The sequence below is a fragment of the Bufo gargarizans genome, chromosome 3 (assembly GCF_014858855.1).
Source record: "Bufo gargarizans isolate SCDJY-AF-19 chromosome 3, ASM1485885v1, whole genome shotgun sequence".
NCBI lineage: Eukaryota > Metazoa > Chordata > Amphibia > Anura > Bufonidae > Bufo > Bufo gargarizans.
In genome coordinates, this window is record NC_058082.1 from 304,033,561 (window position 1) to 304,055,845 (window position 22,285).

Genomic DNA, 22,285 nt, shown 5'->3' on the forward strand with positions numbered 1-22,285 from the left:
ACAGGTATGGGTTTAGTGACAGAATTAGACTTAGAAATACACAGTAGCGGGTGTGTGTGAAGTTATTCTGAATGACCCAATGTGCACCTTGAATATTATATACCCTTTTAGGGATAGATTTCAAATAGCTCTGATATAGCAGAAACCACTAAATTATGAAATTGCTAAATTGGGAATTGTATTTCAACCCAGAACAAAAAATGTGCTTTGACGGACACTAAATAACTTTCCCAGCCACAACAGGACAGCGTTAACGAGAGATTTAGCAGGATATAAATTTGAGGCCTAGTATTTAGGCGCTGGGTGACAGGTATGGGTTTAGTGACAGAATTAGACTTAGAAATACACAGTAGCGGGTGTGTGTGAAGTTATTCTGAATGACCCAATGTGCACCTTGAATATTATATACCCTTTTAGGGATAGATTTCAAATAGCTCTGATATAGCAGAAACCACTAAATTATGAAATTGCTAAATTGGGAATTGTATTTCAACCCAGAACAAAAAATGTGCTTTGACGGACACTAAATAACTTTCCCAGCCACAACAGGACAGCGTTAACGAGAGATTTAGCAGGATATAAATTTGAGGCCTAGTATTTAGGCGCTGGGTGACAGGTATGGGTTTAGTGACAGAATTAGACTTGGAAATACACAGTAGCGGGTGTGTGTGAAGTTATTCTGAATGACCCAATGTGCACCTTGAATATTATATACCCTTTTAGGGATAGATTTCAAATAGCTCTGATATAGCAGAAACCACTAAATTATGAAATTGCTAAATTGGGAATTGTATTTCAACCCAGAACAAGAAATGTGCTTGAACGGACACTAAATAACTCGCCCAGCTACAGCACTAAGGACAGATTTAGCTGGATATAAATTTGAGGCCTAGTATTTAGGCGCTGGGTGACAGGTATGGGTTTAGTGACAGAATTAGACTTGGAAATGCACAGTAGCGGGTGTGTGAAGTTATTCTGAATGTCCCTATGTGCACCTTCAATATGATCTACCCTTTTAGGGATAGATTTCAAATAGCTCTGATATAGCAGAAACCACTAAATTATGAAATTGCTAAATTGGGAATTGTATTTCAACCCAGAACAAGAAATGTGCTTGAACGGACACTAAATAACTCGCCCAGCTACAGCACTAACGACAGATTTAGCTGGATATGAATTTGAGGCCTAGTATTTAGGCGCTGGGTGACAGGTATGGGTTTAGTGACAGAATTAGACTTGGAAATACACAGTAGCGGGTGTGTGTGAAGTTATTCTGAATGACCCAATGTGCACCTTGAATATTATATACCCTTTTAGGGATAGATTTCAAATAGCTCTGATATAGCAGAAACCACTAAATTATGAAATTGCTAAATTGGGAATTGTATTTCAACCCAGAACAAGAAATGTGCTTGAACGGACACTAAATAACTCGCCCAGCTACAGCACTAACGACAGATTTAGCTGGATATGAATTTGAGGCCTAGTATTTAGGCGCTGGGTGACAGGTATGGGTTTAGTGACAGAATTAGACTTGGAAATGCACAGTAGCGGGTGTGTGAAGTTATTCTGAATGACCCTATGTGCACCTTGAATATTATATACCGTTTTAGGGATAGATTTCAAATAGCTCTGATACAGCAGAAACCACTAAATTTTTAAATTGCTAAATTGGGAATTGTATTTCAACCCAGAACAAAAAATGTGCTTTGACGGACACTAAATAACTTTCCCAGCCACAACAGGACAGCGGTAACGAGAGATTTAGCGGGATATAAATTTGAGGCCTAGTATTTAGGCGCTGGGTGACCGGTATGGATTTAGTGACAGAATTAGACTGGGATATGGCCAAAAAATAACCACACTATTGCTGGTTAAATGCACTTGGTGATGGGCGCAGCTTGCCCCTGATGTAGTATATGGCCAAAAAATGAACAGACTATTGCTGGTTAAATGCACTTGGTGTCACAGCTTGACCAACCACACTACTGAGGGTTAAATGCACTTGGTGACGGGCGCAGCTTGCCCCTGATGTAGTATATGGCCAAAAAATGAACAGACTATTGCTGGTTAAATGCACTTGGTGACGGGCGCAGCTTGCCCCTGATTTAGTATATGGCCAAAAAATGAACAGACTATTGCTGGTTAAATGCACTTGGTGTGATAGCTTGACCAACCACACTACTGAGGGTTAAATGCACTTGGTGACGGGCGCAGCTTGCCCCTGATGTAGTATATGGCCAAAAAATAAACAGACTATTGCTGGTTAAATGCACTTGGTGTGACAGCTTCACCCTGATGTAGGCTTTAGCCAAAAAACAAACGCACCATTGAGGGTTAAATGCACTTGGTGACAGGCGCAGCTTGCCCCTGATGTAGTATATGGCCAAAAAATAAACAGACTATTGCTGGTTAAATGCACTTGGTGTGACAGCTTCACCCTGATGTAGGCTTTAGCCAAAAAACAACCACACCATTGAGGGTTAAATGCACTTGGTCGCAGCTTGTGCTGGCGCACCACAAGACACAAAATGGCCGCCGATCACCCCAGAAAAATGTGACTGACAAACGGTCTGGGCAGCCTAAAAACAGTGAGCAATTGAGGATCAGCAGCTCAATGATCCACAGCTGCAGATCGATCAGTTAATCAAGTCCTTTGGAGGAGTTAATCTGCCTAATCTCGCCCTACTGTCGCAGCCGCAACCTCTCCCTACGCTAATCAGAGCAGAGTGACGGGCGGCGCTATGTGACTCCAGCTTAAATAGAGGCTGGGTCACATGGTGCTCTGGCCAATCACAGCCATGCCAATAGTAGGCATGGCTGTGATGGCCTCTTGGGGCAAGTAGTATGACGCTTGTTGATTGGCTGCTTTGCAGCCTTTCAAAAAGCGCCAAGAAAGCGTCACAAAAGCGCGAAGAAAGCGACGAACACCGAACCCGAACCCGGACTTTTACGAAAATGTCCGGGTTCGGGTCCGTGTCACGGACACCCCAAAATTCGGTACGAACCCGAACTATACAGTTCGAGTTCGCTCATCCCTACCTTTGACCTGAAATTATGCAGAAAATTTATTTCTTAAATCTTTTTTTTAAGCAGAAAATGTATTTTAGTATATGAGGTTAATTTAAAGTGGCAATACGTTTTTTTTATTTTTATTTTACATAAATTGTTGTTACCACTTACCAGTATTCTAGCAGTGTAACATGTTACACCCTAGCTCAGTTGCATCCATACATTTTGAACCTTTTCATTATGAAGCTGGTCATGTGATCTCAAGTCTGACTACCAGCTCAGAGGTTGCTCAAAAATGTAGACAGCAGTGGTCCATCAGCCCCCCCCCCCAACACCCCCACCCCCACCCTCAACCTCAACCTCACCCTCACCCTCACCCTCACTCTTCATATTCCTCAGTATTTTCCTGTATGTGCTGAAGATATAATGTCTCCCCTAAATAATAGACCAGGAGTGCATATATATAGTAGGCAAGTGTATTCAGTGATTAGCTGCAGTTATATAAAACTTCTGGCTCACACTGACTGTCAATGCTATCATTGTGTGCTGACTCTCCAGTGTAGTTCTATGAGATACGTATACTGTACAGTAGCTTCACAGTGGCTCCCCGGCCTCCTGCATGTAAGAGTTAATAGGGGAGAGATGACAGGGCAGAGGGGACGACAGGCTCAATCTGCATCACATAGAAAAACAAAGAGACCCTGTAGGGTGAGGGGACAGCAGCTGTATGTCACTGATCTGCCATGGCTGCCAATATACAGAGTTGTGGTGAGACTCAGCGTGCTTTGTCTTTTCAAAGCCAAGGGAGAAGGAATTAAGCCACAAATTGCCACAAATTGAACATCAAATGAAATAGGTATACCCAAGACATACACAATAGCCTTTGTCTTAGTCTTTAATAGTGGCCTATAGTGAACTATATAGACAAATTTTAAAAATCATGGAGTGCATCTTTAATGAGTGGATATATACTGTATACAGACACCTTATGGCGGTTCACAGGCATTGTAATACTAATGGCCTATTTCTAGAATGGGCCATCAATATTTGATTGGTGGGGGAAATCTTCATTTACCCCCAGGCATAGTTTCACCTACAGGGTTGTGGATGTGCCAGGTACTGCAGCATAGTCAAATCAAATTCAAATGACTGGTACTAAGATGCATAAAAATGATTTTTTTCATGTCTGTTGTCTGTCTGTTATCTGTCTGTTCTTTATGCATGGACAAACGACTGGACCAGTCTACACCAAATTTGGCACATAGGTACATTCGGTGTCCGGGAAGGTTTTAGACCATGCTCTCTAGGGTGCATGGTTCTTGAGATATTCCCAAAAAATGTACGGAACCATCACATGACCCGTATTGGCCAGTGGAAACTCACAGGTCCTTCAGTCCTGACATACACACTGTTTTAAACCAGGCTTCCATAACAACCTAGCCATTTTTCTTCACTGCTATAGGTCCACTTTAAGAGGGCAGGGTGCTGTGGAGGTCACTATTGAGGGGGCAGGTGCTGTGGAGGTTACAGTTAAGGGGCAGGCTGCTGTGGAGTTTAATTATAAGGGGTGAGTTGCTGTTGGGGGTCAGTGTTAAGGTAGAGGGTCACATTGGAGGTCATTTTTAAGGGTGTGGGGTGCTGTAGATCTCACATTTTAAGAGGGTGGGCACTGTGGAGGTTACTGTTAAGAGGGTGGGCTCTGTGGAGGTCATTGTTAAGGGGGCAGGGTGTTATGGGGTCATTTTTAAGGGATTAGCGCACTGTGAAGTTCAATGTTAAGGGGTGGGGTGCTATGGAGGTCACATTTTGAGAGGATGGGGCACTGTTAAGGTCACTGTTAAGGGGGTAGGCTGCTGTGGAGGTCACAGTTAAGGGAGTAGGGTGCCATGGAGGTCACTGTTAAGGGGGTCTGGTACTCTGGAGGTTACTGTTATGAGGGATACTATGGATATCTTTTAATCACACACATAAATATTAAATGAAATAGTCGAAATATAATTGTGCAAAGATGGATCATTCTGTATATATATATATATGTGTATATATATATATATATATATATATATATATATATTTATATATATTTATATATATATATATATACACACACATCATGTAATCATTTACAGTATAATGTCCACTTCTCTACCCCTCACACAGTATGATGCTGCCGTATGTACCTCTCACACATTATGGTGCCCCTTATGCTCCCCTCACCAAGTGTAACCCCAATACAGTATAATTCCCCTGTATGTGCCCCCAACACAATATGGTAACCATTTTGGTGCCACTGAACATGATATGGTGTCCCTTTAGTGTCCCCAGTATCTATCCAACATTACTATGATGATCTGCTCTGGTATATTTGGTGGCTAGGTGCAGCAGGCATGATGACATCACTTAATCATGTTTGCCAGCACCAAACTGCCTATCACAGAGTAAATTATACATCATATTCAAATGTATCCACGTCCTGGGGAAGTCAATGCAACTAAAAGTGGTGCAGCTGTCAGGGGAACCAAGCTGCCATGGGTCAACAGGAAGCTGTTGAGTGATACATTTTGTTCAGTTCAGATTAAACATCCTAATGTTGCCATAGTCCCTTATGTGATATTGTTGAACTTAAAATCCTATGCATGAAGACACAAACTCTGTTGTAATCACTATATTATGTTAATTTGTTATATCTAATCAAAGCTATGACATAACTAGTTCCAAAATATTGCATATAACATTCTATTTTAGAAAAATTAAAGACTCTTACAGCGTGAATACTTCTGTAACATGTAAGATGTTAGCAGGCTTTACACAATAAATTAATGTGAGCTGAACCCACATATTATTGCAGGTCAGGTTGAACATCTAATGTGTATGGGAGTCACAAGACTCTCCCATGAAGACAGATGTCAAAATGTGCTTTTCAGCTTATCCACTGGGGCTATAGCCCAGTGGGGAAGGGTTTGGCTTGTCTGGGAGTGGCATACTTCAGATTAGGCAAACTGTGCTAAGATTCTGCTGTAAAATATGGTACACAGTAAGCCAACTAATAGGCGATATCAACTTACTAGACATACTAGACAGGTGCACCACGATTATCATTCAGGATCAGACACTGTGATGATGTCACAACCAGACAGCTGAGAAGCTCTGACAGAGGCCTTTCAGAACCTCCTCCTTGAATTTCTGTGTTGTGGTATTCAGCTCCTCCTCTCGTCAGCCTCTCTCAGCTGTCATGTCTTAATTGCTTCCCTTTAAATGCCTCCTCAGAATGCTTTTCTGAGCGGCTTATATTTCCTCCTGGAGTGTGTGTGCACGCTGATCTGTCCTCCTCTTTGCTTCAAAGCTAAGTGTACTTTTATATGTTTATATCTGTTTGCTGGATCCCAGATGACCCTGACTCCCTCCGTGTCTTGTGTAGGGAGCCGGTGGTCGTGTCCCCTCACTATTGTAGGGTGCTCAGGGCTTTATAGTCAAGGTTCGTGGATATGCAAACCTCCACCATTAGGATCTTTGCATAGGCTGAGCAGCCAGGGAAAGTGCCAGGTCTTCTGCAGGGGTCTCCCTTGGTTCCTTAGTTTTTGGATCCAGCGAGTCGTTTATACATGTTGCTTTGCCTTGTTACCTGTACACATTCCGTGACATTATAAGCCGCCAAAACCGTCTTAAGCATGGATCCGGTTTCACTTTTGGCTGAACGCTTCCAGGGTCTTTCATTGGAGGTAGCTGACCTCCGTAAGACTTTGTCTCAGCTTCAAGTGACCGGTTCAGCTTGCGTTCATGGAGCTTGTTCTGAGCCTAAGATCTCGCTCCCGGATACGTTCTCCGGGGGTAGTGAGAATTTTGTGCGTTTTAGAGAGGCTTGCAAACTCCATTTTCGCCTTCTTCCCCATTCTTCTGGTGATGAGGAACGGAGGGTGGGGATCATTATATCGCTGCTCAGGGGTAACGCTCAGTCCTGGGCCTTTTCGCTGCCGGAGGGGGCACGGCCCCTCCGTTCAGTGGATGAATTCTTTTTAGCCCTGGGTCAGATATATGATGATCCGGATCGTATTGCTCTGGCGGAGTCTAGACTACGTCTCCTATGCCAGGGTAAACAATCCGCAGAAATATACTGCTCAGAATTTCGGAGTTGGGCAGCTGATACTGGTTGGAATGATGCTGCACTCCGAAGTCAATTTTGCCATGGTCTTTCAGAGGGATTGAAAGATGCATTTGCCTTTCATGAAAGGCCTATTTCTTTGGACTCTGCTATGTCTCAGGCCGTTCGTATTGACAGGCGTCTTAGAGAGAGAGGAGAGATCTCTCCTTCCTGTCATACTCGGTCCCAGGACTGTGCAGCGGTCCCATTCTCTGCGCAGGGGTCTCAGTCGCTGTCAGCCCCTTCTGAGCAGGAGCCCATGCAGCTGGGGTTGATTGCTTCTGACAATAGAAGATTCAGCCCGCATGAGAGGGTTTGTTTTTGTTGTGGAGGTATTAATCATTTGGCAAATATTTGTCCCTCTAGGAGATTCAGGCAGTTCTCTGGGTATAATAAAGAAACAAAGAGGAAAAAATCTTTGAAAAATGTTCCGTCTGTTACTATTGGCAGGATTGAGGCGGAAATTGAAGGTTTTCCGTTTGCTTGTAGTTCCCGTTTTGTCCTGCCGGCTAGGGTGGCGCTAGAGAGCAAGAACATTTTTTGTGAGATTTTTGTGGATAGTGGAGCAGCGGTTAATCTCATTGATAATCACTTTGCGATAACTCATGGTTTCCAGGTGTGCGCTTTGAGAAAGGATATTCCTGTGTTTTCTATCGATTCCGCTCCACTTTCTCAGAAGTCATTAAAGGGCATAGTTCACAATATCCGTTTAATTGTGAGTGATGCTCATGTTGAGGATGTGTCATGTTTCGTCCTTAGCGGTTTGCCGACTCCTCTAGTGTTGGGGCTACCCTGGCTCACTAAACATAACCCCACCATTGATTGGCAAGCAAGGCAAATAAATGGTTGGAGTGACTTTTGCAGAGAGAATTGCCTCACGACATCTGTTTCTGAGGTTGCTACTAAGACTGTACCATCTTTTCTCTCTGAATTTTCGGATGTCTTCTCTGAGAGTGGAGTTCAGGATTTGCCCCCGCACAGGGAGTACGATTGCCCTATTAATCTCATCCCAGACGCCAAGCTGCCTAAATCTCGTTTATACAATCTTTCCCAACCTGAGAGGATCGCTATGCGTACTTATATCTCTGAGAGTCTGAGAAAGGGACACATACGACCCTCAAAGTCACCTGTTGCCGCTGGTTTTTTCTTTGTTAAGAAAAAAGATGGTTCTTTAAGACCTTGTCTGGATTTCAGGGAGCTGAACAATATCACAATTCGTGACCCTTATCCGCTTCCTCTGATCCCGGACCTGTTTAACCAGGTTGTTGGGGCTAAAGTCTTTTCCAAATTAGATTTAAGAGGGGCATACAACCTGGTCAGGGTCAGAGAAGGGGACGAATGGAAGACGGCCTTCAATACCCCTGAGGGCCATTTTGAGAATTTGGTTATGCCTTTTGGGTTGATGAATGCCCCAGCCGTTTTTCAGCATTTCGTGAACAGCATTTTTTATCATTTGATGGGAAAATTTGTATTGGTGTATTTGGATGACATTTTGATTTTTTCTCCCGATTTCAAAACTCATAAGGAACATTTACGTCAGGTCTTGCTCATCCTGCGGGAGAATAAACTATATGCGAAACTGGAAAAATGTGTGTTTGCGGTTCCAGAAATTCAATTTCTGGGGTTTCTTCTCTCCGCTTCTGGTTTTCGCATGGACCCCGAGAAGGTCCGCGCTGTGCTTGAGTGGGAGCTTCCTGAGAATCAAAAGGCGCTGATGCGTTTTTTGGGCTTTGCCAATTATTACAGGAAGTTCATTTTGAATTATTCTTCTATTGTTAAACCACTCACTGATATGACCAGAAAGGGGGTAGATTTTTCTTCTTGGTCAGTAGAGGCGCGTAAGGCCTTTTCTGATATCAAGGAGAGTTTTGCTTCCGCTCCCATCTTGGTGCAACCTGATGTTTCATTACCCTTCATAGTTGAGGTTGATGCTTCTGAGGTGGGTGTGGGGGCGGTCTTGTCTCAGGGTTCCTCTCCTGCCAATTGGCGACCGTGTGCCTTTTTCTCAAGAAAACTCTCCTCCGCAGAGAGAAATTACGATGTGGGAGATAGGGAATTGTTGGCCATCAAGTTGGCTTTTGAGGAATGGCGCCATTGGCTAGAGGGGGCCAGACACCCTATTACCGTATTTACTGACCATAAAAATCTGGCCTACTTGGAGTCAGCCAAGCGTCTGAACCCGAGACAGGCCAGATGGTCGTTGTTCTTTTCTAGGTTTAATTTTGTTGTCACGTTCCGCCCTGGAGTTAAGAATGTGAAGGCAGATGCCCTGTCACGTTGTTTTCCGGGAGGCGGGAATTTTGAAGACCCGGGTCCCATTTTGGCTGAAGGTGTGGTGGTCTCTGCTCTTTTTCCTGAATTGGAGGCAGAGGTGCAGGCAGCCCAGTCAGAGGCTCCTGATCTTTGTCCTCCTGGGAGGTTGTTTGTGCCTCTCGCTTTAAGACACAAGATTTTTAAAGAACACCACGATACGGTCCTTGCTGGGCACCCGGGGGTAAGAGCCACACTGGATCTCATCGCTCGGAGATTCTGGTGGCCTGCGCTTCGTAAGTCGGTTGAGGGTTTTGTGGCAGCCTGCGAGACTTGCGCTCGTGCCAAGGTCCCTCATTCACGGCCATCAGGTCCTCTCCTTCCCTTACCCATTCCTTCCCGTCCTTGGACACATCTGTCCATGGACTTTATCACGGACCTGCCTCGTTCCTCGGGGAAGACTGTGATTCTGGTGGTGGTGGACCGTTTTAGCAAAATGGTGCATTTCATCCCTTTTCCTGGTTTGCCCAATGCTAAGACGCTGGCGCAGGCATTTGTTGATCACATTGTCAAGTTGCACGGTATTCCTTCAGACATAGTCTCTGATAGGGGCACGCAGTTTGTTTCCAGATTCTGGAAGGCTTTCTGTTCTCGCTTGGGGGTTCGGTTGTCATTCTCTTCTGCTTTCCACCCGCAGTCGAATGGCCAGACAGAGCGCGTCAATCAGAATCTGGAGACATATCTGCGTTGTTTTGTGGCGGAGAATCAAGAGGATTGGTGTTCTTTTTTGTCCCTTGCTGAGTTTGCTTTAAATAACCGTCGTCAGGAGTCCTCTGATAAGTCACCATTTTTTGGTGCATATGGGTTTCATCCACAGTTTGGGACTTTCTCGGGAGAGGGGTCTTCTGGTTTACCTGATGAGGACAGATTCTCCTCGTCTTTGTCATCTATTTGGCAAAAGATTCAAGAGAATCTAAAGAGCATGAGTGAGAGATATAAGCGTGTGGCTGATAAGAGACGTGTGCTTGGTCCGGACCTGAATGTTGGTGATCTGGTGTGGTTGTCTACCAAGAATATCAAATTGAAGGTTCCCTCCTGGAAGTTGGGTCCTAGGTTTATTGGGCCTTACAAAATCCTGTCTGTCATCAATCCTGTTGCATACCGTCTTGATCTTCCTCAGACTTGGAAGATCCATAATGTTTTTCATAAGTCCTTATTGAAACCTTATGTTCAACCCATTGTACCCTCGCCTTTGCCTCCTCCTCCGATTATGGTTGATGGGAATCTTGAATTCCAGGTCTCTAGGATTGTGGATTCTCGTCTTGTCCGCGGTTCTCTTCAGTACCTTGTTCAGTGGGAGGGGTATGGTCCTGAGGAGAGGATGTGGGTCCCAGTGACGGACATTAAGGCCTCTCGTCTCATCAGGGCATTCCATAGGTCCCATCCTGAGAAGGTGGGCTCTGAGTGTCCGGAGTCCACTCGTAGAGGGAGGGGTACTGTCACAACCAGACAGCTGAGAAGCTCTGACAGAGGCCTTTCAGAACCTCCTCCTTGAATTTCTGTGTTGTGGTATTCAGCTCCTCCTCTCGTCAGCCTCTCTCAGCTGTCATGTCTTAATTGCTTCCCTTTAAATGCCTCCTCAGAATGCTTTTCTGAGCGGCTTATATTTCCTCCTGGAGTGTGTGTGCACGCTGATCTGTCCTCCTCTTTGCTTCAAAGCTAAGTGTACTTTTATATGTTTATATCTGTTTGCTGGATCCCAGATGACCCTGACTCCCTCCGTGTCTTGTGTAGGGAGCCGGTGGTCGTGTCCCCTCACTATTGTAGGGTGCTCAGGGCTTTATAGTCAAGGTTCGTGGATATGCAAACCTCCACCATTAGGATCTTTGCATAGGCTGAGCAGCCAGGGAAAGTGCCAGGTCTTCTGCAGGGGTCTCCCTTGGTTCCTTAGTTTTTGGATCCAGCGAGTCGTTTATACATGTTGCTTTGCCTTGTTACCTGTACACATTCCGTGACAGATGAATTTGGCACATCTTTAGACTGACTAGTTGACCCTGCCTAAATCTTAGACAATATTGGTAAACCCGCTTCAATGTCTTGTTTCTAAACTTGATTGTGGTTGGAAAAACACCACCACAAAACAGCAAAGTATTATGTACTACACAAAGGCTTACTCCTATCAGTGATTCCTAGATCAGATGGTCAATGAAAAACTTGTCTTGTTAATGGCTCCCAAAAAATCATGATATCTTGTAACTTATTTCACCTATGCCAAGGCAGGCGTACCATTATATTTTGTTATACTAAGGAAAAAACAACTTGTTATTACTGTGTTAATTATTCTTGCAAACTTTGATTAGCCCCGAGCAAGAAGCTACTCTCATTAGTAAACATAAATCATATAATAATAGCAGAAAATTTACTTTGCGAAAACCCAACTTACAAAGCTAGAACAGTTAAAATGGTCTACAAATCAGGATAATGATACAACAATGTGCCACTTAAACCTTTGGTATTTAAGCTTTTATTCCTAAATCCTTCCAATGGCAAGTGCTCCCTCAAAGAAAACACTTCATTAGACAAAGGAAATTAATTACGGTTATGAATTGCTGTGAATATGGAAGCACCTGATACAGTTGTATTTTAGAATCATTGTGTCAGTGACAAGACTGGAAAGTACAAAAACATTTGCCTCTTCATATTTGTTGACTATAGGCTTCATGTACCCATACTATATATTCACAGAGTAGACTAAGAGGCTATGAAGACATGTAAATATAGAATTGCTTTTTACCAGGAATGAATGATTCATAGGTTAGCAATTCTGCATTTTGCAGTCATAGAGCCAGAGACAGAAAAGAACGTATATAAGAGAAAGAGATTAGATCTTTCTTGTAATTAGAGTCCTTCACGCAGTTTGTGGAAAGGTAAGGATGGACACATCTTTCCACCTGAATGGGCCATCTCAATCTCTGGGCACTGTAGAGGTTAATATGGCTGCAACAGATGTAGTTATGCCTATGATGAGGAGGCAGTTAACACACACGCATAGGCAGTACTACTGGTGAATCTTAGCATCCTACATAATTGGCCAGGATGCACTGCCAGAGTTGGGCTGAAAGACTTCCAACCACGGAGTGGATATAATAAAGTCTAATTTCTACATATAAAAACAAAGCTTTATTCAAAGCTTTATTCTTTATTCTGGAAAGTACAAAAACATTTGCCTCGTCATATTTGTTGACTCTAGGCTTCATGTACCCATACTATATATTCACAGAGTAGACTAAGAGGCTATGAAGAATTGTAAATATAGAAGTGCTTTTTACCAGGAATGAATGATTCATAGGTTTCCAATTCTCAGTGCATTTGTTCAACCAGTCATAGAGCCAGAGACATAAAAGAATTCATGTAAGAGAAAGAGATGAGATCTCTCTTGTAACAGTACAGGTGCTTTGTTTTTATGCGAATTCTCATATTTCTTTCTTTTTCCATTTAGAAAAAGAATAAATGCATTCATTTTCAGACCAATTTCCCCTAGAGGCTAAAATGGACATTTATTAGCTACAAAAGCAGCATAGGCACACAATGCATTTTAGACCAAAGAGCCTTTTTGCATATTTTGATGTGCGCCCGTGTTTTTAAAATGGAAGTAATCATTGTCCTTTTAAAGTAAAAAAAATATAAAAAATATTTTTCATGTCATCAATCAGTTCATTTAACTGTGAAGAATTAAAGGACTAATTTATTTTTCATGCCTTCCACCCAGGTAAATATAAGGATTGGGAGAGAGGCAAGTGGACTTCATAGGGTCCCACGGGAAAGTAAGGAATAGATCCCCCAACTTGTAACCGAACTTTAGTATGCATATAGGGTAGATAGTAGTCTTACGGCAAGAATCAGATCTTCTGCACAAAGCAGAATCCATAGTAGAGGTACTGTGCAGATGATATAAGGATGTTCTCAGCAGGCTTTTTTACCTATACCTTCAGATGTGTCCTTCCTTACCTTTCCACTTGTAATTAGATATCCCAACAGGAGGTCAACAGCTACCAAAAAAAGAATATTACTCAGTGCATTGAGTTTCTATCTTGAGAAATTAGAGTCCTTCACACAGTTTGTGGAAAGGTAAGGATGGACACATTTGTCCACCTGAATGGGCCATCTCAATCTCTGGGCACTGTAGAGGTTAATATGGCTGCGACAGATGTAGTTATGCCTATGATGAGGAGGCAGTTAACAAACACCCATAGGCAGTACTACTGGTGAATCTTAACATTCTACATAATTGGTTAGGATGCACTGCCCGAGTTGGGCTGAAAGACTTCCAACCATGGAGTGGATATAATAAAATCTAATTTCTACATTGTGGTAATGTGAACAGTGCTGGAAGGTGTGTTGTCCCACTTCAGGTACCTCAGGTGGGTGAGACGGATAAAATCCATAGAGTGACAGTAGTCTCAGCAAAGCATAGTTTGCTGAGACATTTTTGTATACATTTTCTGGGCTGGATTTTACTTGGACTGGTGGGTAGGATTGGTAGAGGGAGTTGCCAGTCCACACCCTTCCAGTATGGGTTTTCCTTTCTACCTCAGGTGATCGCAGGTGAGGCTTGCTGTAATCAGGCTGGCATAAAGCGGCTCAGAGTATGTCAGTCTGGAAGAAGGGAGAGTGTCTGTGATACTGGAGCAGAGCCTCTGTGTGTGGTCTCAGTCAGGAGGACTGAGGGGCCACAAGGCTATGCGAAGCATGATCTCTCCCCTGTGTGGACTGATGCTTGATGAGTGGAACCTTCTAAGGCTTGGAGCCTGAGACCCTGACACTAAGCGATACTTAGAGGTGAGTCAGGGAAAACTATATGTTTAGGTAGAGCCCAGACGGGCAGGAGTTTATTTTTGGTTTGGTTTATGTTTTGTGGTGCTGGACCTTCACCTTACCCAGTGAATCATAACTGGGGTTGCCTGTATTGACAGAGTGAAGCAACACTTGGACTTTAACCCTGTGGTCTGCAAGAGAATCTGTCATCACTGCCCTACTTGAGAGTGTAACCCCTTACAACATATAAATACAAGGCTTTATTCTATCCTCCTACAGGTTTAAAGCCTTTCAGTCATACCATGACAGTGTGTCCCAGACTACTCTTCTTGCTCATTTTCACCCGCAGGTTTCCATTGCTTGATGATCGAGGGACAGCAGCAGTCAATTCTAATCAAATTTACTATGCTCCACAATTTTTTTCCATGTATTGTGCATTCACTAATCCCGTTATTATATCACCCTATAGTGCACTCCGTGTTATAGTTTACATTCTAATTTACAAAGTCTAAGGCATTGAGTTTGGATGATAATGATATCGGCAATGTATTGTAGGTGTTGTAGCACCTCTTTCTCATGGTCGTAATTGACTGCGCTACATAAACTACACACTCCACCATGCTGAGATAGCCATGAAAGAGCACTTTCTATAGGAAATGGCTCTTGCATTCACATGGATCATTTCCTGTAGACACATTTAAATACAACAAGCATGTATTCTCAATATGGTGCCAAATAAGTATTCACCTCAAAAGGAGACTTAAATGTAAATCAAGATACCTGCATGGCAAATGATAAGAAAACGCCACACAATAATATAGCTGTACATATTGCAGATTATAGATTTGATGCAGCATATGAAATATATGATTAAAACCAGTGATGAGCGGCAGGGTCAATATTCGAATTTGCGATATTTTGCGAATATTTGGGCACATATATTCATGAATTCGAGAATTTGTGATCTCCAGTCATTATTTTCTTGATTGCGAAAATCAGCAATTGGAAAATTTGCGATAAAAATACAATACGGAAATTTGCGATCAACACTACTCTTAAAGTCATTAAAGTCAGATATTGCAGCCTTCTCATTGGCCCACAAGCAAGAAGCAGTGAGGGATCATGGGTAGAGATGAAAAAAAATCGAGAATTTTCACGATTATATAGCATATAGCACTATATTCTAGGTATTCGCAAATTCTCATAGTGCCTATATTCGCGATAAAAATTTGCAATTATAATATTTGCTATCAACACTAATAAAAAAAAAAACATCCATAGAAATATAGTTACTTTACAGATTTCACCTTTGTCATACCCTTGGTGTTATGATTTACTTGCTGTGTGACTTAGAATAGAAAAAGCCTTGGGGATGTAAGCCTATATTTAGCAGGTTTATATCTGTCGGTGTTGACACTGTGCACGTTATCCAGATTATTTCTTTATGAAAGATGCACATTTTCAGCACAATAATTGTAAAATGTGATGATCTCCACAACTACGTTTCATTATGATTCACTAGACTGTGCAATGACAGTGCCTGCCTAAGGCCATATAATTATCACCTGCTATACCCTCCACATATTAGCTTTATTTATGTCTTCCAGTCAACTGGAAGAAACAGAACAAATCTTTAAAGTGATGCATAGCCATTGTTCAAAGTGACTCAGAGACCAATCTGCTTTCATTTCTAGGCTTTCTTCAGCCAGAAAACATGACAGCTTTACCAGGGGAGATACGACTTGAGCTGAAAAACAGGCAAATCATGCACACTTGAATCACCAAGGGGTCCACTGCTGCAGGGTCTTACATCTAAGAGTTTTCTCAAAGCCGCAAAAGAGTAAACAGTTAAAGGGAACCTGTCTCCATAAATAATGCAATGTAGTTGGCAGGCAGCAGGTTATAGAGCAGGAGGAGTTGAGCAGACTGATATATAGTTTTGTTAGAAAAGATTCAGTAAAACTTATACATTTTAAATTCCTGCTCATTCTGGGCTTCGAAGTGTAGGAGACGGTCCTATCAGTGATTGACAGTTGTCTCTGTGCACACAATCATAGAGGGGAGGCTGTCAAACACTGATAGAACCTCCTCCTTTACTTCAAAGCCCGGAATGAGCATGGATATAAATGTATAAATTACAAGTTTTACTGAATCTTTTCTGACAAAGCTATATATCAGTCTGCTCAGCTCTTCCTGATCTATAATATACAGCTAGCAGATTTCACTGCTTTTTCATAGTGATAGGTTTCCTTTAAAGCAACCTTTCACACGCACACTGACCTAAAAGTGAGGGGTGAGCATTAAACTGACAATGGTCCACTCTAAACTGGATTGAGGTGGCAATGTTTCGGAAGCTGGCCATACACATTTGTCACAAAATGCTTGGCCAATAGCTATTTCTCCGGTATACCCCATACACTTTCATGCTCTGCCATGCTGTATGTATTATCAATAGGGCTGCTTCTAGACACCTCTGGTGGTTTCTTAAAGAGGTTGTTCTGCCATTCATGTTGATGACCTATTGTGAGGATAGGTCATCAATATTGGATCGTCAGAGGAGGCCTGAGGAAGCATGATCCTAAGCAAAACGGCCGTCGCCTCATGGTGCCTGTGTGGCGTCCTGCACCCCTATCGTCTGCCTGTATGTTTATACCTATGTGGATGAATAAAGTAAGAATTAGACTATTATCAGTTAGTGTCATCTTTTATCTTCATGTTCGTTTGACTCCACTGAGACTGAGCACCACTGAAGTCTGTTGTGAGCCCCAGTGTCACCGCTGCAGATTATGTTCCCTGGACGCCGTGGAGGAGAGTTGGAGCAGTGCCATCCTGACTGTTTATCTATCGGATCGTCAGGGGTCTGACACCCGGCACCCCTGCCAATCAACTGTTTGAAGAGGAGGCAGTGCTCCATGCGAGCGTTTACTGGTCATTTTCTCCCGTGGAGCAGTGGCATAGTGTAATTACAAATACTTCTTGCATTCAAATGAATGGAGAGAATACTTGTCATTACACTGCACTGTCTAAGCTTCTGAGACAATTGGCCGTGTAATGAACAGGAGGCAGCTCTCACACGGAGGGCCGCCACCACTCCAAACAGCTAATCGGCAGATGTGCTAGGTGTCAGATATTGATAGGTCATCAATATAAATAGCAGGACAACCCCTTTAACTTCAGAAGAAGAAATGGATCTGGTATGTTGCCTCTGAATGCAATTAGGCAAAGCAAACAAATGTAGGTCAAAGGCATTGAATGGATGAGCTGCCTTCTCCATGCCGAAAATGGCACTAGTGCAGCTTTGCGCTGACTTACATAGGCTGTTTCTGTCATGTGTGGTATGATTTGACCTTGTCTAGTATTATATAGATGTTCAGAATCTCAACTTCACATCTAAAATAAACAGTATGCTCATGGCTAGTGACAATTGCTGTAATTCCCTTTAATCTGTAAAAGGGTCATCATCTCATGATATACACTACCATGCATTCTTCATATATATATATATATATATATGTGTGTGTGTAAATTGATGGAGTGCTTTTGCTCCATTTAACTACAAACATCAACATTCACTTTCTCCATAAAATGGTCTTTCTTTCCTTTCAGCATTCAGAATTTTTCTCAAATGTCTATTTTGTATAATGTACAAAGCAGGGTGGCTTACTAACAGGAATATGTACCTTAGGGTATGATTGTGCTGTATTATAGGGTATCCAGTCACTATTAGAAAACCCCAAATTATTAATAAAGTTAAGATACTCTGAATACTGACACCGAAGAAACCTCAAATGCAAAGATTCTAGTAATGTGATCAAATATGATCATTTTAATGAATATAGAACAAATCTATATCTGAGATGGAAGCCAAAATCAGAAGTGAATTTATAAAAGGGGAGATATCTTATATAATTATATTTTCTCTCCTTTTAAGATCCACTTCTGATTTTGGCTTTGAAAACTGCATCAGGAAACCCAATCCTGTGGCTGTACCCTAAGTGTCCATGAAATTGCTTAACAACATATCAAAATAGTGATATAATGATATAGGGTTGCACCGAGTATCAATTCGATACCAGGATTTGCCATATACCAATACCGTAGCGCAGCCTTGTATCAGAGAACATGGAGCGCACTGCTCGCAGTACGCTCCATGTTCCCTCGGCAGCACAGGGGAGAAGGAAGCAATCTCTCCCTCCCCCTGTGCTGCTGCCACCAATGAGGAGAGAGGGACGGAGGAGGGGCTGTGGCCACTGCGCCACCAATAATGATAACTAGACGATTAAGACAAAAACAGGAGGCGGGTGCCGGTGGCAGAATCACATAGCCGGCACCCAACCTCTATGACAGGGAGCTGCGATCCCTAAGGTGTGGCATCTGATTGGTTAACTACCACTGATCACAGCTCCCTGTCATAGAGGTCGGGTGCCGGCCATGTGATTCTGCCACCAGCACCCGCCTCCTGTATCTGTATCAATGGTTTAAAAACATTGGTGGTGTAGTGTGCGCCCCCAATCTCCCCAGGATTAAATTATTGGTGGCAGTGGCCACAGGGTCCCCTCCCCTCCTCCTCATTGGTGGTGCAGTGGCAGTTGTGATTGGAGCCCTAGCAGTGTAATCCTGGGGCTAAAATCGGTTACCATGGCAGCCAGGACGCTACTAAAGCCCTGGCTACCATGGTAAGCTCCCTGCTGCTGTGTGCACTATGCACAGGGAAGCAGGGAGAGTGTTAAGTCCTATTCACCCTAATAGAGCTCTATTAGGTTGAATAGGACAAGGGATTAAAAGATCCCAGGTTCTGGCCCCTAAGGGGGGAAATAGTTATTAAATAAAAAGTACAAAAAAAACCCACCAAAATATTAAGTATAAATCACTTCTTTCCCAATTTTACATATAACATATATAAACAATATATATATATATATATATATATATATATATATATATATATATGTATAACATATTTCCACGTCCGAAAAGTCCATACTATTAAATATTAAAAAAATCTCCTATGCGGTGAACCCCGTAACAGGAAAAAAATAAAAATAAAAACTGCGTGATTTGCCATTTTTTTGTCACCTTGTCCCCCCAAAAAATAGGATAGGACTATTCTGTAATTATGGGCCGGACATTCCTTAAAATGTGGAATGCACGCAGCTTTTTTGGTGTTTTATTTTTTTGGTATCGAGTATCGCAATACTGTTTTGTGGTATCGAAATCGAATCAAAATTTTGGTATCGTGACAACCTGACGCTGAACATATCATTCTAATATATATATCACTATTTTTGGTATGTCAATAAGCAATTTCATAGGAGGCCCACTGTGCCTGTGATGGGCCCTATGTTACAAGTGGTTAGTGGATTGGATCAGGACTGTGCTACTTATGTGCATTTAATATGTTTTAATATTTGGGTTCAATGAAGGGTATTTGGTATATAAAGTGATCTCACATATGGATTTGTTCTATAGCCATTAATTTGGTCTTATTTGATCACATTACTGGGATCTCTGCATTAGTGGTTATTTGAGTGCCAGTATTATCTACTTTATCTAATGCCTTTCAAGTTTAATTGGATAAAATCCCATGTCTCATACAGTATATCTGATCTCCATCTCCATATGCCGTCACTGACATATCAACACTTCACAGTCCCAGCAAGATGCCATCTTTCTCTCCAGCCTTAAACATACATTTTATTTCTCCCATCAATTCCCATATACTAAATCTGATTCTGCTGCATTAAATCTTTAATCAGAACCATATAACCCTTGCCTGCATTTCATGTATACTATGCTTACAGCTAAAAATGTCTGCATCTCTTGTATATACAGCATTTCTATCCTGGGATTTCCTTTCAGTGCTATTTTTTTGTATACAGTTTTTATGTCTTGAGGCCTGAACTTCTTTGTTTCTCCCAATGCGTCTTCCTTGCATATCTACTTCTTATATATTGTGTCTATTGTTTATGTTAGATATCTATTTTCTATGCTTAGATATCTATTCTGCCTGACTTCACAAAATACAGTTCTGCAGAGCACGCATATGTTCTCAGTAGGAGGGGAATAAGCTGCTGTCATTCAACAGCCTGATCCTTCTTTTCCTTGTTACCTGCTGTGGGAAGAAAGTCAAGACACCCCCCTACATATTAAATAGTGGGCTGGTCCAACAAAAATCAGCAGAATTGATGGAAATACATAATTATGTATTGTGTATGGCCAACTTAATGCATGACCATCTCAAACTCTGCAATGTATGCAGATGATCTCTCTGCTCACTTTGTTATCTCTGTTATGTGGCCTCACTGACTCATATTTAAAGAGCATTTTACACAAGCCGATGAGTGGGAATGAATGGTCATAGGAACGTTCATTCTCCCAATCATGGTCACGTGTTAACAGGCGGTCGATCAAAAAGCATAATTTGACACCAGGGCATAGCCCTGGTCTTGGGCATAAATCAGCTTAGATGAGAGTTCAGGAGATGTCAGAGGAGTTCCAGAGAACGAGCCACTAGATAACTAGTCTTACAGATTTATCACAGAACAGCTTTCTGCAGCTGTTATGTATTGTGAGATATAGATACTGTAGAAGTCAATCATAGCAAAATGTTTAATAAAATCTATTACATAAATCTTTATTAGCCTGAACTACATGGAAATCAGTAATAAAAAATGGTTTCAAAGATGTGGGAACCGCACCTAGTAGTCATTTATGATATTTTCTGTTGATATACCATATGAAAAGCATCTGTATAAAGCTTGTATTATTATATTGTATTCCATTCATTTCTCAACATAGGTCACTTAGCTATGCCCATTGCCCACACGATCCTTGCCTGTCAACCATCATTTCTCATTGGTGACTTTTGTAGGTCTTACAGATATATTAAAAAGTCAGTTGGCTTAAAGGGGTGTCCAACTTTGAATAGGGTTTTAAATACTCTTTCTCCACTCCCACCCAGTGGGACCTGTCAAGCAAAGCACACACCTGCTCCCCGATGCTCAATTTTCCGTGTGTCCCCTCTGTTTTCACTGTGCTTCAGTCCCAACACGTAAACCTCCACAGATTGGTGATGTGTCACTCCAGTGGCATGTGACTGCAATGATTTGCTACTTGGGCATATGTCATTGCTGCAGCCTGTCATTGTGCCTTAATCCTTATTTAGATACAATGACCAAAGTGCATAGAAGACAGCAGTGGACCCATAGAGCAGGAACCAAGCATTGGGGAGCAGATACTGTAAGTATGCAAGTAATACAAATAATTTGTAGAAAACAATATGGTTTTCAGTCGGCAATAACAGCAGGAGTTTCGACCTACCAGAGTGATGAGCCTTCTGTTCCTGTGACTTCCAGATAGTCATATGCATCTTCTAACTGAAAGTCTGTGAAGATCAAGGCAATTGTATCTCCAACCTCTGCAAGGATTGTCCATGTGCAGTCAGCATTATTATTGTATTCCGATGGGAAATGAGGACTTGTGATGATTCCACTTTGGCCTCTTAAAGTTCCTCCACATGCATCGTCCGCTAGAAAAAAATACATATGGATTTTTGAAAATACATTTAAAACAGTAAGAACATACAGAATTTTATATTATTGTTGACTAAAACATATTTATACCAGTTATGATTGACTGTAGATAGATAGACAGACAGACAGATGATAGATAGATAGATAGATAGATAGATAGATAGATACATAGGTGGATGAGTAGACAGATATATAGACAGATATTAGATAGATAGATAGATAGATAGATAGATAGATAGATAGATAGATAGATTGGTAGACAGATATATAGACAAATAGAAGATAGATAGATAGATAGATAGATAGATAGTTCCTTCATTCTTATGATATGCTCATGCCTGCAGTCTTCCCATCATGGTATAACCATATGATCTGATGTTTCTAAACTCCAGTGTACTATCATATGCTAGCATTTTAGTAACATTGAATCCCCAGGCACTGTAGTGTGAACACAGGTTGTACAAGTACTTAGATTAGTTTCTTTAATATTCTCATGGGCAGATGAGGGGAAAATGGTTTGCAGGTCCCAGTGTGACAT

At 42.0% G+C, this 22,285-nt stretch overlaps 1 protein-coding gene across 1 annotated transcript in view; it reads right to left on the reverse strand.

The window, feature by feature from the left end:
* The window catches only part of CSMD2 (CUB and Sushi multiple domains 2), a 1,088,526-nt gene that overhangs the window by 601,967 nt on the left and 464,274 nt on the right, over window positions 1-22,285 (reverse strand). The window contains exon 5 of the mRNA XM_044285154.1: window positions 21,536-21,743. Within this exon, the coding sequence (XP_044141089.1) occupies window positions 21,536-21,743 (208 nt within the window). The remainder of the gene's footprint in view (window positions 1-21,535; window positions 21,744-22,285) is intronic.